This window comes from Nerophis lumbriciformis, linkage group LG12 (assembly GCF_033978685.3).
Source record: "Nerophis lumbriciformis linkage group LG12, RoL_Nlum_v2.1, whole genome shotgun sequence".
In the NCBI taxonomy this organism is placed as follows: Eukaryota; Metazoa; Chordata; class Actinopteri; order Syngnathiformes; family Syngnathidae; genus Nerophis; species Nerophis lumbriciformis.
Genome location: NC_084559.2, coordinates 35,512,617 through 35,529,237, shown reverse-complemented (window position 1 = coordinate 35,529,237; position 16,621 = coordinate 35,512,617). Strand labels below are relative to the sequence as shown.

Below are 16,621 nucleotides of genomic sequence, written 5' to 3'. Positions count from 1 at the left end.
ACTCGGTCATTCATAAACAAGGACGGGGCGAGGGTCACCACTTTGTGGACAAATGCGTGAGCAAATTGTCCAACAGTTTAAGAACAACATTTCTCAACGAGCTATTGCAAGAAATTTAGGGATTTCACCATCTACGGGCCGTAATATCATCAAAAGTTTCAGAGAATCTGGAGAAATCACTGCACGTAAGCAGCAAGGCTGAAAACCAACATTGAATGCCCATGACCTTTGATCCCTCAGGCGGTACTGCATCAAAAAGCAACATCAGTGTGTAAAGAATATCACCACATGGGCTCAGGAACACTTCAGAAAACCACTGTCAGTAGCTACAGTTGGTCGCTACATCTGTAAGTGCAAGTTAAAACTCTACTATGCAAGCGAAAGCCATTCATCAACAACACCCAGAAATGCCACTGGCTTCGCTGGGCGCGAGCTCATCTAAGATGGACTGATGCAAAGTGGAAAAGTGCTCTGTGGTCTGACGAGTCCACATTTCAAATTGTTTTTGGAAACTGTGGACGTTGTGTCCTCCGGAACAAAGAGGAAAAGAACCATCTGGATTGTTATAGGTGCAAAGTTCAGAAGCCAGCATCTGTGATGGTATGGGGGTGTATTAGTGCCCAAGGCATGGGTAACTTACACATCTGTGAAGGCGCCATTAATGCTGAAAGGTACATACAGGTTTTGGAGCAACATATGTTGCCATCCAAGCAACGTTATCATGGACGCCCCTGCTTATTTCAGCACGACAATGCCAAGCCACGTGTTACAACAGCGTGGCTTCATAGTAAAAGAGTGCGGGTACTAGACTGGCCTGCCTGTAGTCCAGACTTGTCTTCCATTCAAAATGTGTGGCACAATATGGAGCCTAAAATACGACAACGGAGACCCCGGACTGTTGAACATCAAGCAAGAATGGGAAAGAATTCCACCTGAAAAGCTTCAAAAATTGGCCTCCTCAGTTCCCAAACGTTTACTTAGTGTTGTTAAAAGGAAAGGCCATGTAACACAGTGGTAAAAATGCCCCTGTGCTAACTTTTTTTGCAATGTGTTGCTGCCATTAAATTCTAATTTAATGATTATTTGCAAAAAAAATTAAGTTTCTCAGTTCGAACATTAAATATCTTGTCTTTGCAGTCTATTCAATTGAATATACGTTGAAAGGGATTAGCAAATCATTGTATTCCGTTTTCATTTACGAATTAAACAACATGCCAACTTCACTGGTTTTGGGTTTTGTATTATTGGCTCCAATTTTAAGCCTTCCTGTATCCCAAAGACTTAAATCACTTTTTATCGTTTATATACGGATACTTTATACTAGATATCAATAGTATTTACATCTGGATCGATCACGCCTACTTTACATTGAAGCTTTAACTGATAACTTCTTGTGTCGTCCTACTTATTGTGTGTAGCAGGGATGTAAAGCTATGAACATTTCATATCATGGTTATCATTATCATCACGGTATTGTTAAATGTGCTCCAGAAGTACTTATACACACTCTGAAATCTTTTGACCAAGTTATTTTTTTTAAATGACTAAAATAAATAAACACACTATTTTGTATTTCTTATGCTTCATTGATAGTGTTTTAGTATTTTATCTGTTTTAATGGCTAATAAGCTTTTATTGTTTTACTGCATCATTTTTATATCTGTTTACAGTCAATGAAAAGTGCTTAACTTATAAAATGTAATATTATTTATAATTTCTTGTGAGCGTTGTGGCGTTCTACTTTGCTCAGCGGTCCTCCATCTTGTATTCCTCTGAGTAAAGAACGATCACTGTGTGCTAAAAAAGGACAGCTTGTAGATTCACTGAGCACAATTAAATTTTTTAATTGCTTTACAGCATTTTGTTTGTATAAGTTTAGATTGGGGACTGTCGTTTTTTAATATGAAAATACGTCAATGTCTCTTGATAGCATTTTAGCTAGCAAGCTGGCATAGTGCAGTTATCACCGTTTTTCTAGAATTTTAATTCAAAATGGAAATACTAACTGTTGGGAGTTCATAATTATCATTAATACCGTTTATCATTACATCCCTAGTGTGTAGCATGCGTAATCATTCCTTTTCCTTTCGTCCTCCAGTGATAGCGCGATACTTGAAAAAAACTCAGTTTATCTTATCAAATGACAGTTTCTTGTCAAATTCAAGCCGGTGTTCTTGCGAGACACACACAACCTCCTGGCTTTCATGCCACTCTAACTAGAAATCCGAAAATGGAATTGTGTCTCCCTGAGGGTAGGAATCTTTCAAGTGAGTACAATCCTTAGCCATGTAAACCCTGGGACATAGCTGCAGTAAAGATCGTCGATTAGTTAAAAAAAAAAAGTCAAATTGATACGTTTCCATGATCTGGATCGGGACATTTCTATTCCTATTTGATATACAGTACAGGCCAAAGGTTTGGACACACCTTCTCATTCAATGCCTTTTTTTTATTTTCATGACTATTTACATTGTAGATTGTCACTGAAGACATCACAACTATGAATGAACACATGTGGAGTTATGTACTTAACAAAAAAAGGTGAAATAACTGAAAACATGTTTTATATTCCAGTTTCTTCAAAATAGCCACCCTTTGCTCTGATTACTGCTTTGCACACTCTTGGTATTCTCTCAATGAGCTTCAAGAGGTAGTCACTTGAAATTGTTTTCAATTCACAGGTGTACTTTATCAGGGTTGATTAGTAGAATTTCTTGCTTTATCAATGGGGTTGGGACCATCAGTTGTGTTGTGAATGAGAAGGTGTGTCCAAACTTTTGGCCTGTACTGTACATGATGACTTACTGGAACCAGTTGGTTATGGTCATCATGACATAGAGGGAACCCAGGAAGAAGACAAAGTGGAAATATGTGTAGCTGTAGTTGGTGGCTTCTCTCTCGTCATACAGCACGTTCTGGCCTCCACCGCTCTTCTCCTCTTCATAATCTTCTGTCAGTGAAATGGACATTGCCGGAAAAAAACAAACAGCAAAATAGATTAAAATATTACAAATATGTGCCATTAAGGCAGCGCTTCTCAAATATTTTTGTGTTAAACACCCCCTTAGGAAGAAGAAAATATTCCCCCCACACCCCTGTGACTATAAATAGTATAATTTGTCTTTAAAATTGTTATAAGTACACCTCTGCAGAACATTTGTATACTTATGAACATTAAAGAATACAACACACCGGTCTTACCTCGTCTCCCACCGTAGTCATGGTGGAGCCAAGTGCTACATACGCTTTGTCATACTCTAGTACAGATAAAAAAGCACGTTCCCCGAGGTCACATGCATCGTACCCATACTTGCCAACCCTCCCGGATTTTCCGGGAGACTCCCGAAATTCAGCGCTTCTCCCGAAAACCTCCCGGGACAAATTTTCTCCCGAAAATCTCCCGAAATTCAGGCGGACCTGAGTGACGTGTCGACAGCCTGTTTTCACGTCCGCTTTCCCACAATATAAACAGCGTGCCTGCCCAATGACGTTATAGGGCGAGTTCTTGGTTTCTTATGTGGGTTTATTGTTAGGCAGTTTCATTAACGTCCTCCCAGCGCGGCAACAACACACAACAACAGCAGTCACGTTTTCGTCTACCGTAAACCAGTTCGTCTGCCATAAACAGCAATGTTGTGACACTCTTAAACAGGGTAATACTGCCATCTACTGTACATGCATATGTGACATTAACATCTCGGGCTTTTAGAGAGTGCAGTGCACAGCTGCGCACACAACAAGGAGACGAAGCAGAATGCATCATCAGACAGGGTGTTCAGCATGGTTAGAAAATAGTGACAGAGAATAGAACAAGGATGGACAATTCAACCCTTAACTCAACAATGAGTAGATGAGTGTTATGTGTGTGTATATGTGTAAATAAATGAACACTGAAATTCAAGTATTTCTCTTATTTATATATATATATATATATATATATATATATATATATATATATATATATATAGCTAGAATTCACTGAAAGTCAAGTATTTCTTTTATATATATATATGAAATACTTGACTTGGTGAATTCTAGCTGTAAATATACTCCTCCCCTCTTAACCACGCCCCCACACCCGACCACGCAACCCCCCTTCCCCCAACACCTCCGGAAATCGGAGGTCTCAAGGTTGGCAAGTATGATCGTACCGCACCACTACTTGAGAAGGACCGCATTCAGGTAATGCGATATTTAAAGTGTGTACCTTATGTGAAACATTATATCCACCGTTTTTTATATTAAAATGGAGATCATAATGTGTTGGTATTCTTCCAATATTCATATACCTTGTAAAATACTAAATTATATTGTGGCGACTAAAAATATAAAGTACAGGCCAAAATTTTGGACACACCTTCTCATTTAATGCGTTGGTAACACTTTAGTATGGGGAACATATGAACCATTAATTAGTTGCTTATTAACATAGGGTTAGGGTTAGTGTTAGGGTAAGGGTTATGGTCAGGGTCAGGGTCAGGGTTGGGGTTGGGGATGGGGATGGGGTTGGGGAAGACTCTTAGTTAATGGTTGTATAATAAAGCCATGCAGAATAAGGCAATAATAAGTACTTAATAATGACTAATTAACAGCCAATGTTACTAATTTGCATGTTAATAAGGAACTAATTAATGGTTCATATGTTCCCCATACTAACGTGTTACCAATGCGTTTTCCTTATTTTCATGACTATTTACATTGTAGATTGTCACTGAAGGCATCAAAACTAGGAATGAACACATGTGGAGTTATGTACTTAACAAAAAAAGGTGAAATAACTGAAAACATGTTTTATATTCTAGTTTCTTCAAAATAGCCCCCCTTTTCTCTGATTACTGCTTTGCACATTCTTGGCATTTTCTCGATGAGCACACCTGTGAAGTGAAAACCATTTCAGGTGACTTAAAGCTCTTCGAGAGAATGCCAAGAGTGTGCGAAGCTGTAATCAGAGCAAAGGGTGGCTATTTTGAAGAAACTAGAATATAAAACATGTTTTCAGTTATTTCACCTTTTTTGTTAAGTACATACCTCCACATGTGTTAATTCATAGTTTGGATGCCTTTAGTGACAATCTACAATGTAAATAGTCATGAAAATAAAGAAAACTCATTGAAATGAGAAGGTGTGTCCTAACTTTTGGCCTGTACTGTATGTCTACTCGTATTTGAATAAAATTTCCAAAAGTGCAAAGTTTTACAAATATCTGCATTTGGAACCACTTTCCATTTCCATTAAACAAACATGTTTTCTATAATGGTCGATTACTATCAGGCACGGCTTAATTTTGTCAAACATATACTGTACATGTTTTCAATATCCAACTGCTCCACTATGCAAATTGTCTTTCCTCTAATCTACGGCAGGGGGCAGTAGTGGCCCACAGACGTTTCTACACCAGACATGCCAACCACCTAGTAACAGTGACATCATCTGCGTTTGCGAACCAATACTTTCTCACCATCCTGCATCAGTGTGATGAATACCAATGAGCACACTGCTGGGAACATATTTATACACTCAATAAGGCTGCAGGGACAAGACTGGTGGGAGGAAATGAAACAAAGTAATGACAGGCAAGGTTAAAAAACAAACAAATGTTTCTACCTGTGTCATCTCCAAAGCAGAAGCAGCAGCGGGCTCTCTGTAGGATAAAGAGAAACAGATTAAACCTTAAAACGACAATATTTTCAAAAAATTGACAATCCAGTCTTATCAATTAAACAAAGGGAAGTTGTTTCCTCTTCCGTTAATTCAATTTACCCTCTTAACGAATGTTGTCAAAGCACTGACACGAGCAATGCGTGTTTACCTCGGTCTCTGGCTCACTGGTCCTGCACACCCGCAGCGCTGCAGAGCTTCGCTTGGTGGTGGAGGTCAGACTGATGGAAGCAGGGCAGAAAACACACATTGTTAGTTTCCGTCACAAGTCTTTTTGTCATCATGTTAAAGCAGCTACTGAATATCAATCCTTCATTTTCACGGCGAGTGTGTGTGGGTGCGCATTTGTTACCAGGAGTAAAGGATGCAGCCGAACAGGATAACGGCTCCTAGAGCAGTGACGATCTTCTTGTCGCTTTCCTTTCCAGAGGTGAAGGGAAAGACACACACTGTCGTGTTCACGCCATCAATCTCCACCGCTGCAAAAGTAAACGGGCAGCCTTTAACACGCATAATGTGTGTATGTCACTTTTACATGAATGTACATTTTCATTTATGGCAACCCCCTTTGGAGCAGTGTTGCCAACTTGGCAAAATATCCCGAACACAAATCAACATCTTCACACTCACTTCCTTCCTTCTCTTGGTTGTAAAACAAAGTTATGTCGATCACTAGCTGTAAAGTCATGCTATTGAGTAAGACCAAGTGTTTTGGGCGGATCTTGCAGGGTTCATTTGCTACGCCAACTTTCTCACTGGCACTCATCGAGGGCGGATGCTCCCCTTTCCTCTCCCTTATCTCTCCTGCTTGCTTCTTTGTCTTGTCTTAACTTACTTGCTGCCTCTTTTTGCACTGCTCTCCAAATCTAAACATTGGAACTATTTGACTGGCCTCAACAAAATTGACAAGATCTTGGGTTTGGGTGAACCTGCTTGTAGTGACGGAGCGGTTGTTGCTGGACACACAACGGACTCTGGGGAGAAGAAGGAGTGTCGCGTGCCTGGCGACCCTTTCAGTCGAGGACGTGAAGATATCTACCTATTCGGAATTACGACAACAGGACATCTGCTGATTGGAGTAAGCGTTGCTCTGGTTTGTCGACAAATTGGAAGTTGCTGGCAGTCTTCAAAGTACCCCAAAGCTGCCACAAATGATTGGAGGATGCGGTAAGAACTGTGGACACTAGTGATTTGGATAACATTGGACTGTCTACCCCGCAGGATGAATTTGAGGATCAGTCATAGACAATTTAGAGTGAAAAGCAAATTTTATTTTGACTCGCATGCAAAACATTTGAACTTGGATTGTTTCCCTGGCTTCGAGACTCTCCCGAAGGACAGTGCGGCGAAGACACAACAAACTCCCTTCTTGTCTCTCATGGACACACGCCTGTTGTTGTTGACTTTGGACTAGCGACTGCACGACATCAAGGCTGCGGAACAGAAACATGCGGCAGGCTTACACACACACATGCATCCACCAAAAATATACGCCACACACACATATCCCACCCCCCATCCAACGCCCTTGACACGAATCCCTTAGCGCCTGAAGAGCTGCAGCCCGCCACCGCAGCCCCCACTCCCTACCCTCCATTGCAGGTTTCGAGATGTATGTTGTAATATGTATATGTGCTTTGCTATGGATGTTTTTTGTCACTCCAGACTGGCCCCCCTTAGGAGCCCAATCTAGATTGTATTTTTTTACTCATCCTCCCCCAGCGTTTACCTTTTTCCCATCTTTTACGGGGCGTCTTGTGGCGACCCATCAGCGTTCCTGTTCTGTAACCCTGTACACTGTTTGTTTTGTCTAATCTTGAACGGGTTTGTGCTGAAAACAACGTTTCATTGTACTTGTGCAATGACAATAAAGACCTACCTACCTACCTACCAACTAACAATGAGGGGGTCCCTCCCTAGGTTTCTCATTGTTCTCATTGGGTTGAGTTTTTTCTTGCCCAGATGTGAGATCAGATCCGAGGATGTCGTTGTGCTTTGTAAAACCCTTTGGGGCATTTGTGATTAAGGGCTTTATAAATCAACTTTGATTGATCTGTCATATCAACAGCAGCTCTCTCTCACTTGCACCAACATAACCATGGCACTTAGCCACTGATGCGTTTATGGCCACACAAAAAGTCGGACAACTCCAACACCACACTAAGTGTAAACGCCAGGTTGTTACACTATGACTCCTCAATCAGATGTGTGCTTATTAAGAATGTTAATTTATGGATATTAATCATAAAATGCTGTTACAAGATTACATAAATACTAATAAAAATATATATTTTACAGATGGAAAGTTACAGGAATGTACACTTTATCCCATGCTTACATCTCATTGTGCAACATAAGAATGGTTTAAGGGGACCTAATTTGATCTCTGAAAGGTGTACAAATTATTTACAAAGTAGGACCCCGTCCCAGGCATAAAATAATAGCACATAAAAACACAACTGTTTTTGTTATTTTCATTGTAAGTGGGCCAAATCACTTATATAAGTAAATAATCTCATGAAAATGACATCTGTCATTAGATTATTATTATAATAAAACATTGAAATTGTTATTAAGTCAAGTTTGAGACAGGTGTGATGCTGGTATGTCCACAGTGTACACGTCTGATATTGCTCACACTGAATGCTCAGGGAGTTTTTGCATTTGCTCAAACACATGACTAATTAGTGGGAACATTGCTCCATACTCACTTTCTTTTGGTTTGCTGGAGAAGGCTGAGAAGGTAAGGTACATGACATACACACTGATGACTCCAGGCTGGAGCAGACCAGATTTGGGCTGGACTGAGGTGGACAGAAAAGTAAACATGAGTAGTGAGATTTAAAACAGTAATGCTTTTCTCTTTGAGACTGAATCAATACACTTTCTTTGAAAAGCAGGAGACATTTTAATTTGCATCAACACTTGAGTGAGGATCCTCACGTTTTTGTATGAAGGGGGAGATGGCAAGCAGAGAGACGATGAGGCAGAGGCTGCTGTTGATGCCCAGGAAGATCTTGTTGAGTAGACAGGCCTCAGAGTGGGTGTAGAAAAGACCCATGAAGATCACGGCTCCCACAGCAACACTGAACAGCACGAGAGTGACCAAGGCCAGTGCTGCATACCACAAGCGGTTATACTTCACTCCTGAGCTCCTGTGTACCCAAGTACATGCAGAGAGGGGGAAAAGAAAAAAAGGGCAAAAACAACATGAACGTGGGTAAAACAAACTAAAATGTGAAGAGACAAAAAGCAGAGACAACCAACTTGGTCCTAAAGAAATCAACCAAAGACAGAGACCAGATCTGGTGAGTTAATCCAGCATGGAAAGTCAATGCACACATTCAGTGAATCTGCAAGCTGCTAACAAGCTCCCTTCTCACACAACAAGACAGCCACAAAACTCCTGCTTGCCAAACTTTTTTCCTCAAGTCAATCCACAGAATGAGTGTGTCCCACCCTCCGAGCACCATTCTAATTGACGTGGCATTGTGCACTGCCAAAGGCCAGTCAGACTGTTGCTCTCACCAGTTCGTGTTCCATCTGTGGGCAAACTCCACCAACAACATGAGCTGGATCAGCAGGAAGAAAAATCCGCCAACAGCTCCGACATAGCGCCATACTGAGGGAGACAAAGACATTATTATTTTCCTTGTTAATGGTGATACCCATGGTTTGTTACAGGTTATTTAAAATGTTGACATTCAGATTTTAAAATTGCCACTGAAAGATAAAAGAGGATGTGCCAATGGCCACCTCACGGAAAATTTGTACTTGGTTAGTGTGGGAAAATATTTTTATGTTTAAGCTAACACAGGAAATGGCAGCAGAAATAAAAACATTCAGGCCCGGTTTCCCATACAGGGGTTTAGCCCTAGCTCTCGATTAAATCACGTTTTAAAGCAGGATTTACAGAAATGGCTCTCAGACTTGTTCTAGTCTTGAGTTAAATAATGTAATTTGTTTTAAAGTGAGACCATTTCTAATTCAGGTCTGCATCAATATTTAAGTTAAACCTGTCCAGATGCAGGTTTAACTTCACAGTAAATGCTGTAAGCATCACAGAAGATGGTCAATAAGGCTGAACGCACTTTTTTAGCTGTGCATGTGACAACTTAAATATTTTTACCTGCACTTTTTGCATTTGATTGAATTAAATACTGACTATTTTCATGATGATAATATTTGTATTTTTTATTTTAGAGGCCATAACTTTAACTGCCATGCATACAAAACCTTTCTTGCCTTGAAAATGGTTTACTTTGACTACTCAAATGATGCTAAAAAAGTTAAAGTACCAACAATTGTCACACACACACACACACACACACACACACACTAGGTGTGGCAAAATTATTCTCTGCATTTGACCCATCACACTTGATCACCCCCTGGGAGGTGAGGGGAGCAGTGGGCAGCAGCGGTGGCTGCGCCCGGGAATCATTTTTGGTGATTTAACCCCCAATTCCAACCCTTGATGCTGAGTGCCAAGCAGGGAGGTAATGGGTCCCATTTTTATAGTCTTTGGTAAAACCACCGAGATCAGAGACAAGATTGTTCGGAGACAGAAGCAACCTTCTGAATACATTTGAGAATCCAGATTTGTTTTCGTACGTCCAAAGACGATGCAGCTGAAATGATTTGTTTGCTGCAGACACAGCTTTCATGTGACTCTGTGAGGAGAACCCCTATACAGTGCATTCGGAAAGTATTCACAGCGCTTCACTTTCTCCACATGTTATGTTACAGCCTTATTCCAAACTGGAATACATACATTCATTTTTGTCCACAAAATTCTACAGACAATGTGACGTTTTTTTTTTTACATATACAAATTTGTAAAAAAACTATTTAAAAAAATAAAAATCCCGTGTACATAAGTGTTCACAGCCTTTGCAGTATACTCTGTTGAGGCAGCAATTAAAGCATCAGGTCTTGAATATGATGTCACAAGCCTGGCACACCTATCTTTAGGCAGTTTCGCCCACTCCTCTGTGCCCATTACTTTTTGCTGCACCTCTCAAGCTCCATTAGGTTGGATGGAAAGTGTTGGTTTTCATCCAGGATGTCTCTGTACTTTGCTGCATTCATCTTTCCCTCTATCCTGACTTGTCTCCCAGTTTGTGCCACTGAAAACCATCCCCACTGCATGATGCTGCCACCACCATGCTTCACTGTAAGGATGGTATTGGCCTGGTTTCCTCCAAACATGATGCCTGGCATTCAAGCCAAAAAGTTCAATCTTTGTCTCATCAGACCAGGGAACTTGTTTCTCATGGCCTGAGAGTCTTTCAGGGGCATTTTGGCAAACTTTTTCCTAAGAAATAGCTTCCATCTGGTCACTCTACTATACAGGCCTGATTGGTGGATTGCTGCTGAGATAGTTGTCCTTCTGAAAGGTTTTCTTTCTCCACAGAAGAATGCTGTAGCTCTGACTGAGTGACCATTGGGTGTGCCAAGCTTGTGGCATTGTATTCAAAAAGTCTTGAGACTGGAATTGCTATAAATATACTGCAAATAGTGTGAACACTTATGTATATGTGATTTTTAGTTTTTGAGTTTTACTGACTCAAGATTTCAGTCCATACATTTCCTGTTTTGGTTTCTGTAGTTGAATTAGGTTTGTCTTCAATTATGGGATACTTTGAAATCATTTGATTTAAGAAGTTTCTTCTTGCTTACACTCAAGTTTTATAATTTCAACAATTTAATTTTTCTTTTTCCATACTAGATCTGGAGTTTAAACTTTCAGTGCACCCTAACTTTTGCACCATGTGCACATCCTTAATCTAATTCAGCTTCGAAAACATAATTTTAGTTGTTCTTGATTACTTTAATCTGACAATATCTGTAGTATGGAACTAGTTAATCTGAAGATAAGTGACATTTTAGAAAGCAACTGGATGAGTGTGGATTTTAGTCTTGGTTTTATTTATGCTGTGAACAGGAAGCTGGGCCTTGATATGTAAGTGTACCGGTATATGTGATACAGGATCTTCTAAATACTATTAAACTATATATGAGCAAAAGCATAGTAATCACTGTGTGATTAGGAAAAATGATTATCCCATCTAATTAAGGATAGTATAGAAAGACATCAAGTATTCTGACATTTATTTGCCACGGCGTGGCAATCGGAGGGTTGCTGGTTACTGGGGTTCAATCCCCTCCTTCTACCATCCTAGTCACATCCGTTGTGTCCTTGGGCAAGACACTTCACCCCTTGCTCCTGATGGCTGCTGGTTAGCGCCTTGCATGGCAGCTCCCGCCATCAGTGTGTGAATGTGTGTGTGAATGGGTGAATGTGGAAATACTGTCAAAGCGCTTTGAGTACCTTGAAGGTAGAAAAGCGCTATACAAGTATAACCCATTTATCATTTATCATTTATCACTTCATCTCCATGTACAAATGTCCTATAATTATGAAATATATCAAGTATATTTATTGACGACTACCAGCTCTGTCACATACTTTTTAATGTGGCCATTGTAAATATAAATATCTGAACATCTTTACCTTCAAGAAAAGTTTCCTCTTGTGGAATGAAGAAACCCGCAGCACAGCAGGCTCCGAGCACAATGAATTTTGGCAACCAGAACCTGTGATGTAAAGCAATACCAAATACTTTAATACCAATCGGTAAAACACAATTTAAAAAATGGCATGTAGAAAAATAAAGGCAGTTTTTTCACATTTACTTGTTAAAACATTCATAATTATATGCAAATAAATAGGTCCGGACACAATGAATTTTGGCAACCAGAACCTGTGATGTAGAGCAATACCAAATATTTTAATACCAATCAGTAAAACACAATTTAATAAAATTGCATGTAGAAAAATAAAGGCTTTTTTTTTTTTTTTTTTTTATACATATACTTGTTAAAACATTCATAATTATTTGAAAAAAAATAGGTCCCGAGCACAATTCATTTTGGCAACCAGAACCTGTGACGTGTTGCAATACCAAATATTGTAATTCCAATCAATAAAATACAATTTAAGAAATAGCTTGTAGAACAATAATAGGCTGGTTTTTTACATGTTATAATCAAAACATTCATATTTTTATGCAAATAAATGTTGACAGTAAAACTTGTTGGATGTCATCAGTGTACACCCTTCCTGAGATGCAAAAGTGTACATGCCTCACATTTACACAACCATCTAATTACAGTTTATCTTCTAAAGGGACAATACAAAAAAAAAATGGCTATGTTTTACAGCTGTCAATGTACTGCTTGTGTGTGTACTCACCTTTGTGAGAAATTGTGCATGCACAATTTAAAATTTGATAACTTCACAATCAAGAACAATTTCACGATCAGAGTCTACTCATGTTCACTCTCTTAAAGGAAGATTTTTCATGTAAGAAAAATGGACTGTATTAGGGGTCATAATCGAGTCACACAATTAGTACACCCTGTTGGTATGTTAACACCTGTTTTAAACCACACACATAGTTCACTCTCTAGATCGGATGGATATAAGAAGTGCTAGGATCAGATAGAGAGAAAACAGACCCCAAAAATCCACTCTGCTTGGGCGGGGTCGACAGGGTGGAAAAAAAGCTAGTGGGAGGAGAGACCATCTTCAGAGAATGCGCTTGACTTCACACAGCTACGTCTTCTCTCCAGCGCAATGTAAAGTGCTTTGAGTCACTAGAGAAAAAGCACTATATAAATATAATAAACAAATAATAATTCACTTACTTTCACACTTCACATTAGTTTTGGGCGATACTACACATTTGAGTATCGATCCAGGGTATCATACCAATACTAATACTTCATCATTGAATGATCACAATAATAATCAGACAAAAACACAGGATGGTGGTGTAACAATATCAATTAAATATTTAAATTATGTCCTAGTATTGGCTCTGAATCCTGAATCCTCCTGCATTCAGAGACTTATTTCCTGAGTTTGTAAACAATAACAAAAATGACTAAATATTTTTTTGATAGTAAAAAATATCAATCTAACCACTGTAGTATCAACCGTATTAGGGCTGGGCGGTATACCATTATTATAGTTAACAGCGGTCTATTTTAGAAAGAGAGATATGTTTGAGATAATACCGCGAACTGGTATCTTTTGATGTGCCTTTGTTATGGCTGTTTGCTCTTCTCTGCACCAGTGAATTACCTTTGGCGGCTACGGCGCCAACTTCTCGACTCCCAAGTGATGCTTTGGTCACCACATTTGCATTTGGCTATTGGTGAGTGGCTACAGCTTTATGTAAACATACACCAATTTGCTTGAGAACCAATATGTCTTTGTAGCGACTTTATCACTAATCTCATCTGTTTATGTTGTTCAATTCTGTTAGCAACTTAGCACAGCAGTTAGCACTAGCTCCTCTCTGCTGCTCGCTCGGTGTGTCAAATGTTTAGCTACTCCTTGGCTTGAAATTGCCTTTCCGCATAGCCCGTGAGGACTAACCTAGTATAGCAGCTGGGTAGCTAAGGAGTAGTTGCAAACTGAACAGCCAGCGGCTTTCCCCGCAGTGAGCGAGTAGAAGCTCCATCTATCCCAGCGCACAAGCGTGAGGCTATAAACCTAACGTTAATGAACAAAATGAACAAAAACTGCTTTGACGTAGTAACGGCTAACTTATTATTTTATAAGAATAAGCAACACATTACTACATACAGCAAAAATGATCTGAGTACTGTCAGCACTGGTTATCTAGCCATAAAACACTAGGCAACCTTAAGCACTTTGCACGTTTTGCTTAATATAACGGTATAGAGTCATGGTCAAAAGTTTACATACACTTGTAAAGAACATAATGTCATGGCTGTCTTGAGTTTCCAGTAATTTCTACAACTCTTATTTTTTGTGATGGAGTGATTGGAGCACATACTTGTTGGTCATTGAAAACATTCATGAAGTTTGGTTCTTTTATGAATTTATTATGGGTCTACTGAAAATGTGACCAAATCTGCTGGGTCAAAAGTATACATACAGCAATGTTAATATTTGGTTACATGTCCCTTGGCAAGTTTCACTGCAATAAGGCCCATTTGTAGCCATCCACAAGCTTCTGGCAAGCTTCTGGTTGAATTTTTGACCACTCCTCTTGACAAAATGAGTGCAGTTCAGCTAAATTAGTTGGTTTTCTGACATGGACTTGTTTCTTCAGCATTGTATACAAGTTTAAGTCAGGACTTTGGGATGGCCATTCTAAAACCTTAATTCTAGCCTGATTTAGCCATTCCTTTACCACTTTTGACGTGTGTTTAGGGTCACTGTCCTGTTGGAACACCCAACTGCGCCCTAGACCCAACCTCCGGGCTGATGATTTTAGGTTGTCCTGAAGAATTTGGAGGTAATCCTCCTTTTTCATTGTCCCATTTACTCTCTGTAAAGCACCAGTTCCACTGGCAGAAAAAACAGGCCCAGAGCATAACACTACCACCACCATGCTTGACGGTTGGAATTGGTGTTCCTGGGATTAAAGGCCTCACCTTTTCTCCTTCACAAGTATATGTAAACTTTTGACCACGACTATATATAATATGAAAACGGATCGGTGCTGCGTCTTCAGTAATGCGGACGCTGTATCGATCCGTTGTGGTGAAGAAGGAGCTGAGCCGGAAGGCAAAGCTCTCAATTTACCGGTCGATCTACGTTCCCATTCTCACCTATGGTCATGAGCTTTGGGTTATGACCGAAAGGACAAGATCATGGGTACAAGCGGCCGAAATGAGTTTCCTCCGCCGGGTGGCGGGGCTCTCCCTTAGAGATAGGGTGAGAAGCTCTGCCATCCGGGGGGAGCTCAAAGTAAAGCCGCTGCTCCTCCACATCGAGAGGAGCCAGATGAGGTGGTTCGGGCATCTCAGAATCAGAATCAGAATCAGCTTTATTGTCATTACGCAAGGTAACGAGATTGAGGCCATTCCATACAGTGCGATGTGTGCATGCTAGAAAAACAATGTGCAAATATATAAAAATATAAAAAATGTAGAAGTGTCAGGTGTGAAATGAATATATACATGAAAAAAAACAAAACAAAAACAGGGTGGTTGGTGGAATGGGTTATTGCACCGAAGAGAAGGCAGTTATGAGGGACAATGGGGCAGTCCGTTCAGGATGGTTATGGCCCTGGGGAAGAAGCTGTTCTTTAGCCTGTTTGTTTTGGTTTTAATGCACCTGTAGCGCTTCCCAGAGGGCAGCAGGTGGAACAGGTCAGAGCCAGGGTGGGTGCTGTCCTTGATGATGGCACTGGCTCTGTTGAGGCAGCGGGAGGTGTAGATGTCCGTCAGAGAGGGGAGAGGGCGGCCGATGATCTTCTGAGCCGTCTTGACCACTCTTTGCAGCCTCTCCCTGTCTGCTGCAGTGCAGCTGCCGTACCATACCGTAATACAGTAGGTCAGCAGGCTCTCGATGGACGAGCGGTAGAAGGTCAGCAGCAGGTCAAGCTTCAGGTTGTACTTCCCGAGGACTCTAAGGAAGTGTAGCCGCTGCTGAGCCTTCTTGATGATTGATGTGGTGTTGACTGTCCAGGAGAAGTCATTAGAGATGTGGACTCCAAGGTACCTGAAGGTGTGGACCCTCTCTACACGCTCGCCGTTGATGTAGAGGGGGGCAGGGTCGGTGCTGCTCCTCCTGAAGTCGACGATGATCTCTCTGGTCTTGCTGGTGTTGAGAGCGAGGTTGTTCTCCGAAGACCAGGCCGTCAGCTTCAGGACCTCCTCTCTGTAGGCAGCCTCGTCACCCCTGGAGATGAGCCCGACAACTGTGGTATCGTCGGCGAACTTGACGGTAAGGTTGTCACTGTGGGCCGGACTGCAGTCATGGGTGTAAAGGCAGTAGAGGAGGGGGCTCAGCACACAGCCCTGTGGGGAGCCGATGCTCAGCGTGCGGGAGGATGAGAGGTGCGGGCCAAGTCTCACATTCTGGGGTCGGTCCGTTAGGAAGTCCCTTATCCAGGCGTTTGTGAGAGGGGGGAGG

The 16,621-nt window shown here is 40.8% G+C and overlaps 1 protein-coding gene across 3 annotated transcripts in view; it reads right to left on the bottom strand.

Annotated features, from left to right (window-relative positions):
• Positions 1 to 16,621, bottom strand: part of serinc5 (serine incorporator 5) — a 58,565-nt gene that overhangs the window by 8,604 nt on the left and 33,340 nt on the right. For 2 of the 3 annotated variants that reach the window (XR_009817872.1, XM_061986482.1), the window contains exons 4-11: positions 12,176 to 12,258; positions 9,187 to 9,280; positions 8,602 to 8,813; positions 8,370 to 8,462; positions 6,011 to 6,137; positions 5,810 to 5,879; positions 5,605 to 5,641; positions 2,806 to 2,950 (exon numbers count right to left, since the gene is read on the bottom strand). Coding sequence is in view for 2 of the 3 variants with exons in the window: in XM_061986482.1 (XP_061842466.1) it covers positions 2,806 to 2,950; positions 5,605 to 5,641; positions 5,810 to 5,879; positions 6,011 to 6,137; positions 8,370 to 8,462; positions 8,602 to 8,813; positions 9,187 to 9,280; positions 12,176 to 12,258 (861 nt within the window). In the remaining variant the exon portion in view is untranslated. The remainder of the gene's footprint in view (positions 1 to 2,805; positions 2,951 to 5,604; positions 5,642 to 5,809; positions 5,880 to 6,010; positions 6,138 to 8,369; positions 8,463 to 8,601; positions 8,814 to 9,186; positions 9,281 to 12,175; positions 12,259 to 16,621) is intronic. The other variant, XM_061986483.1, reaches the window with a different exon arrangement.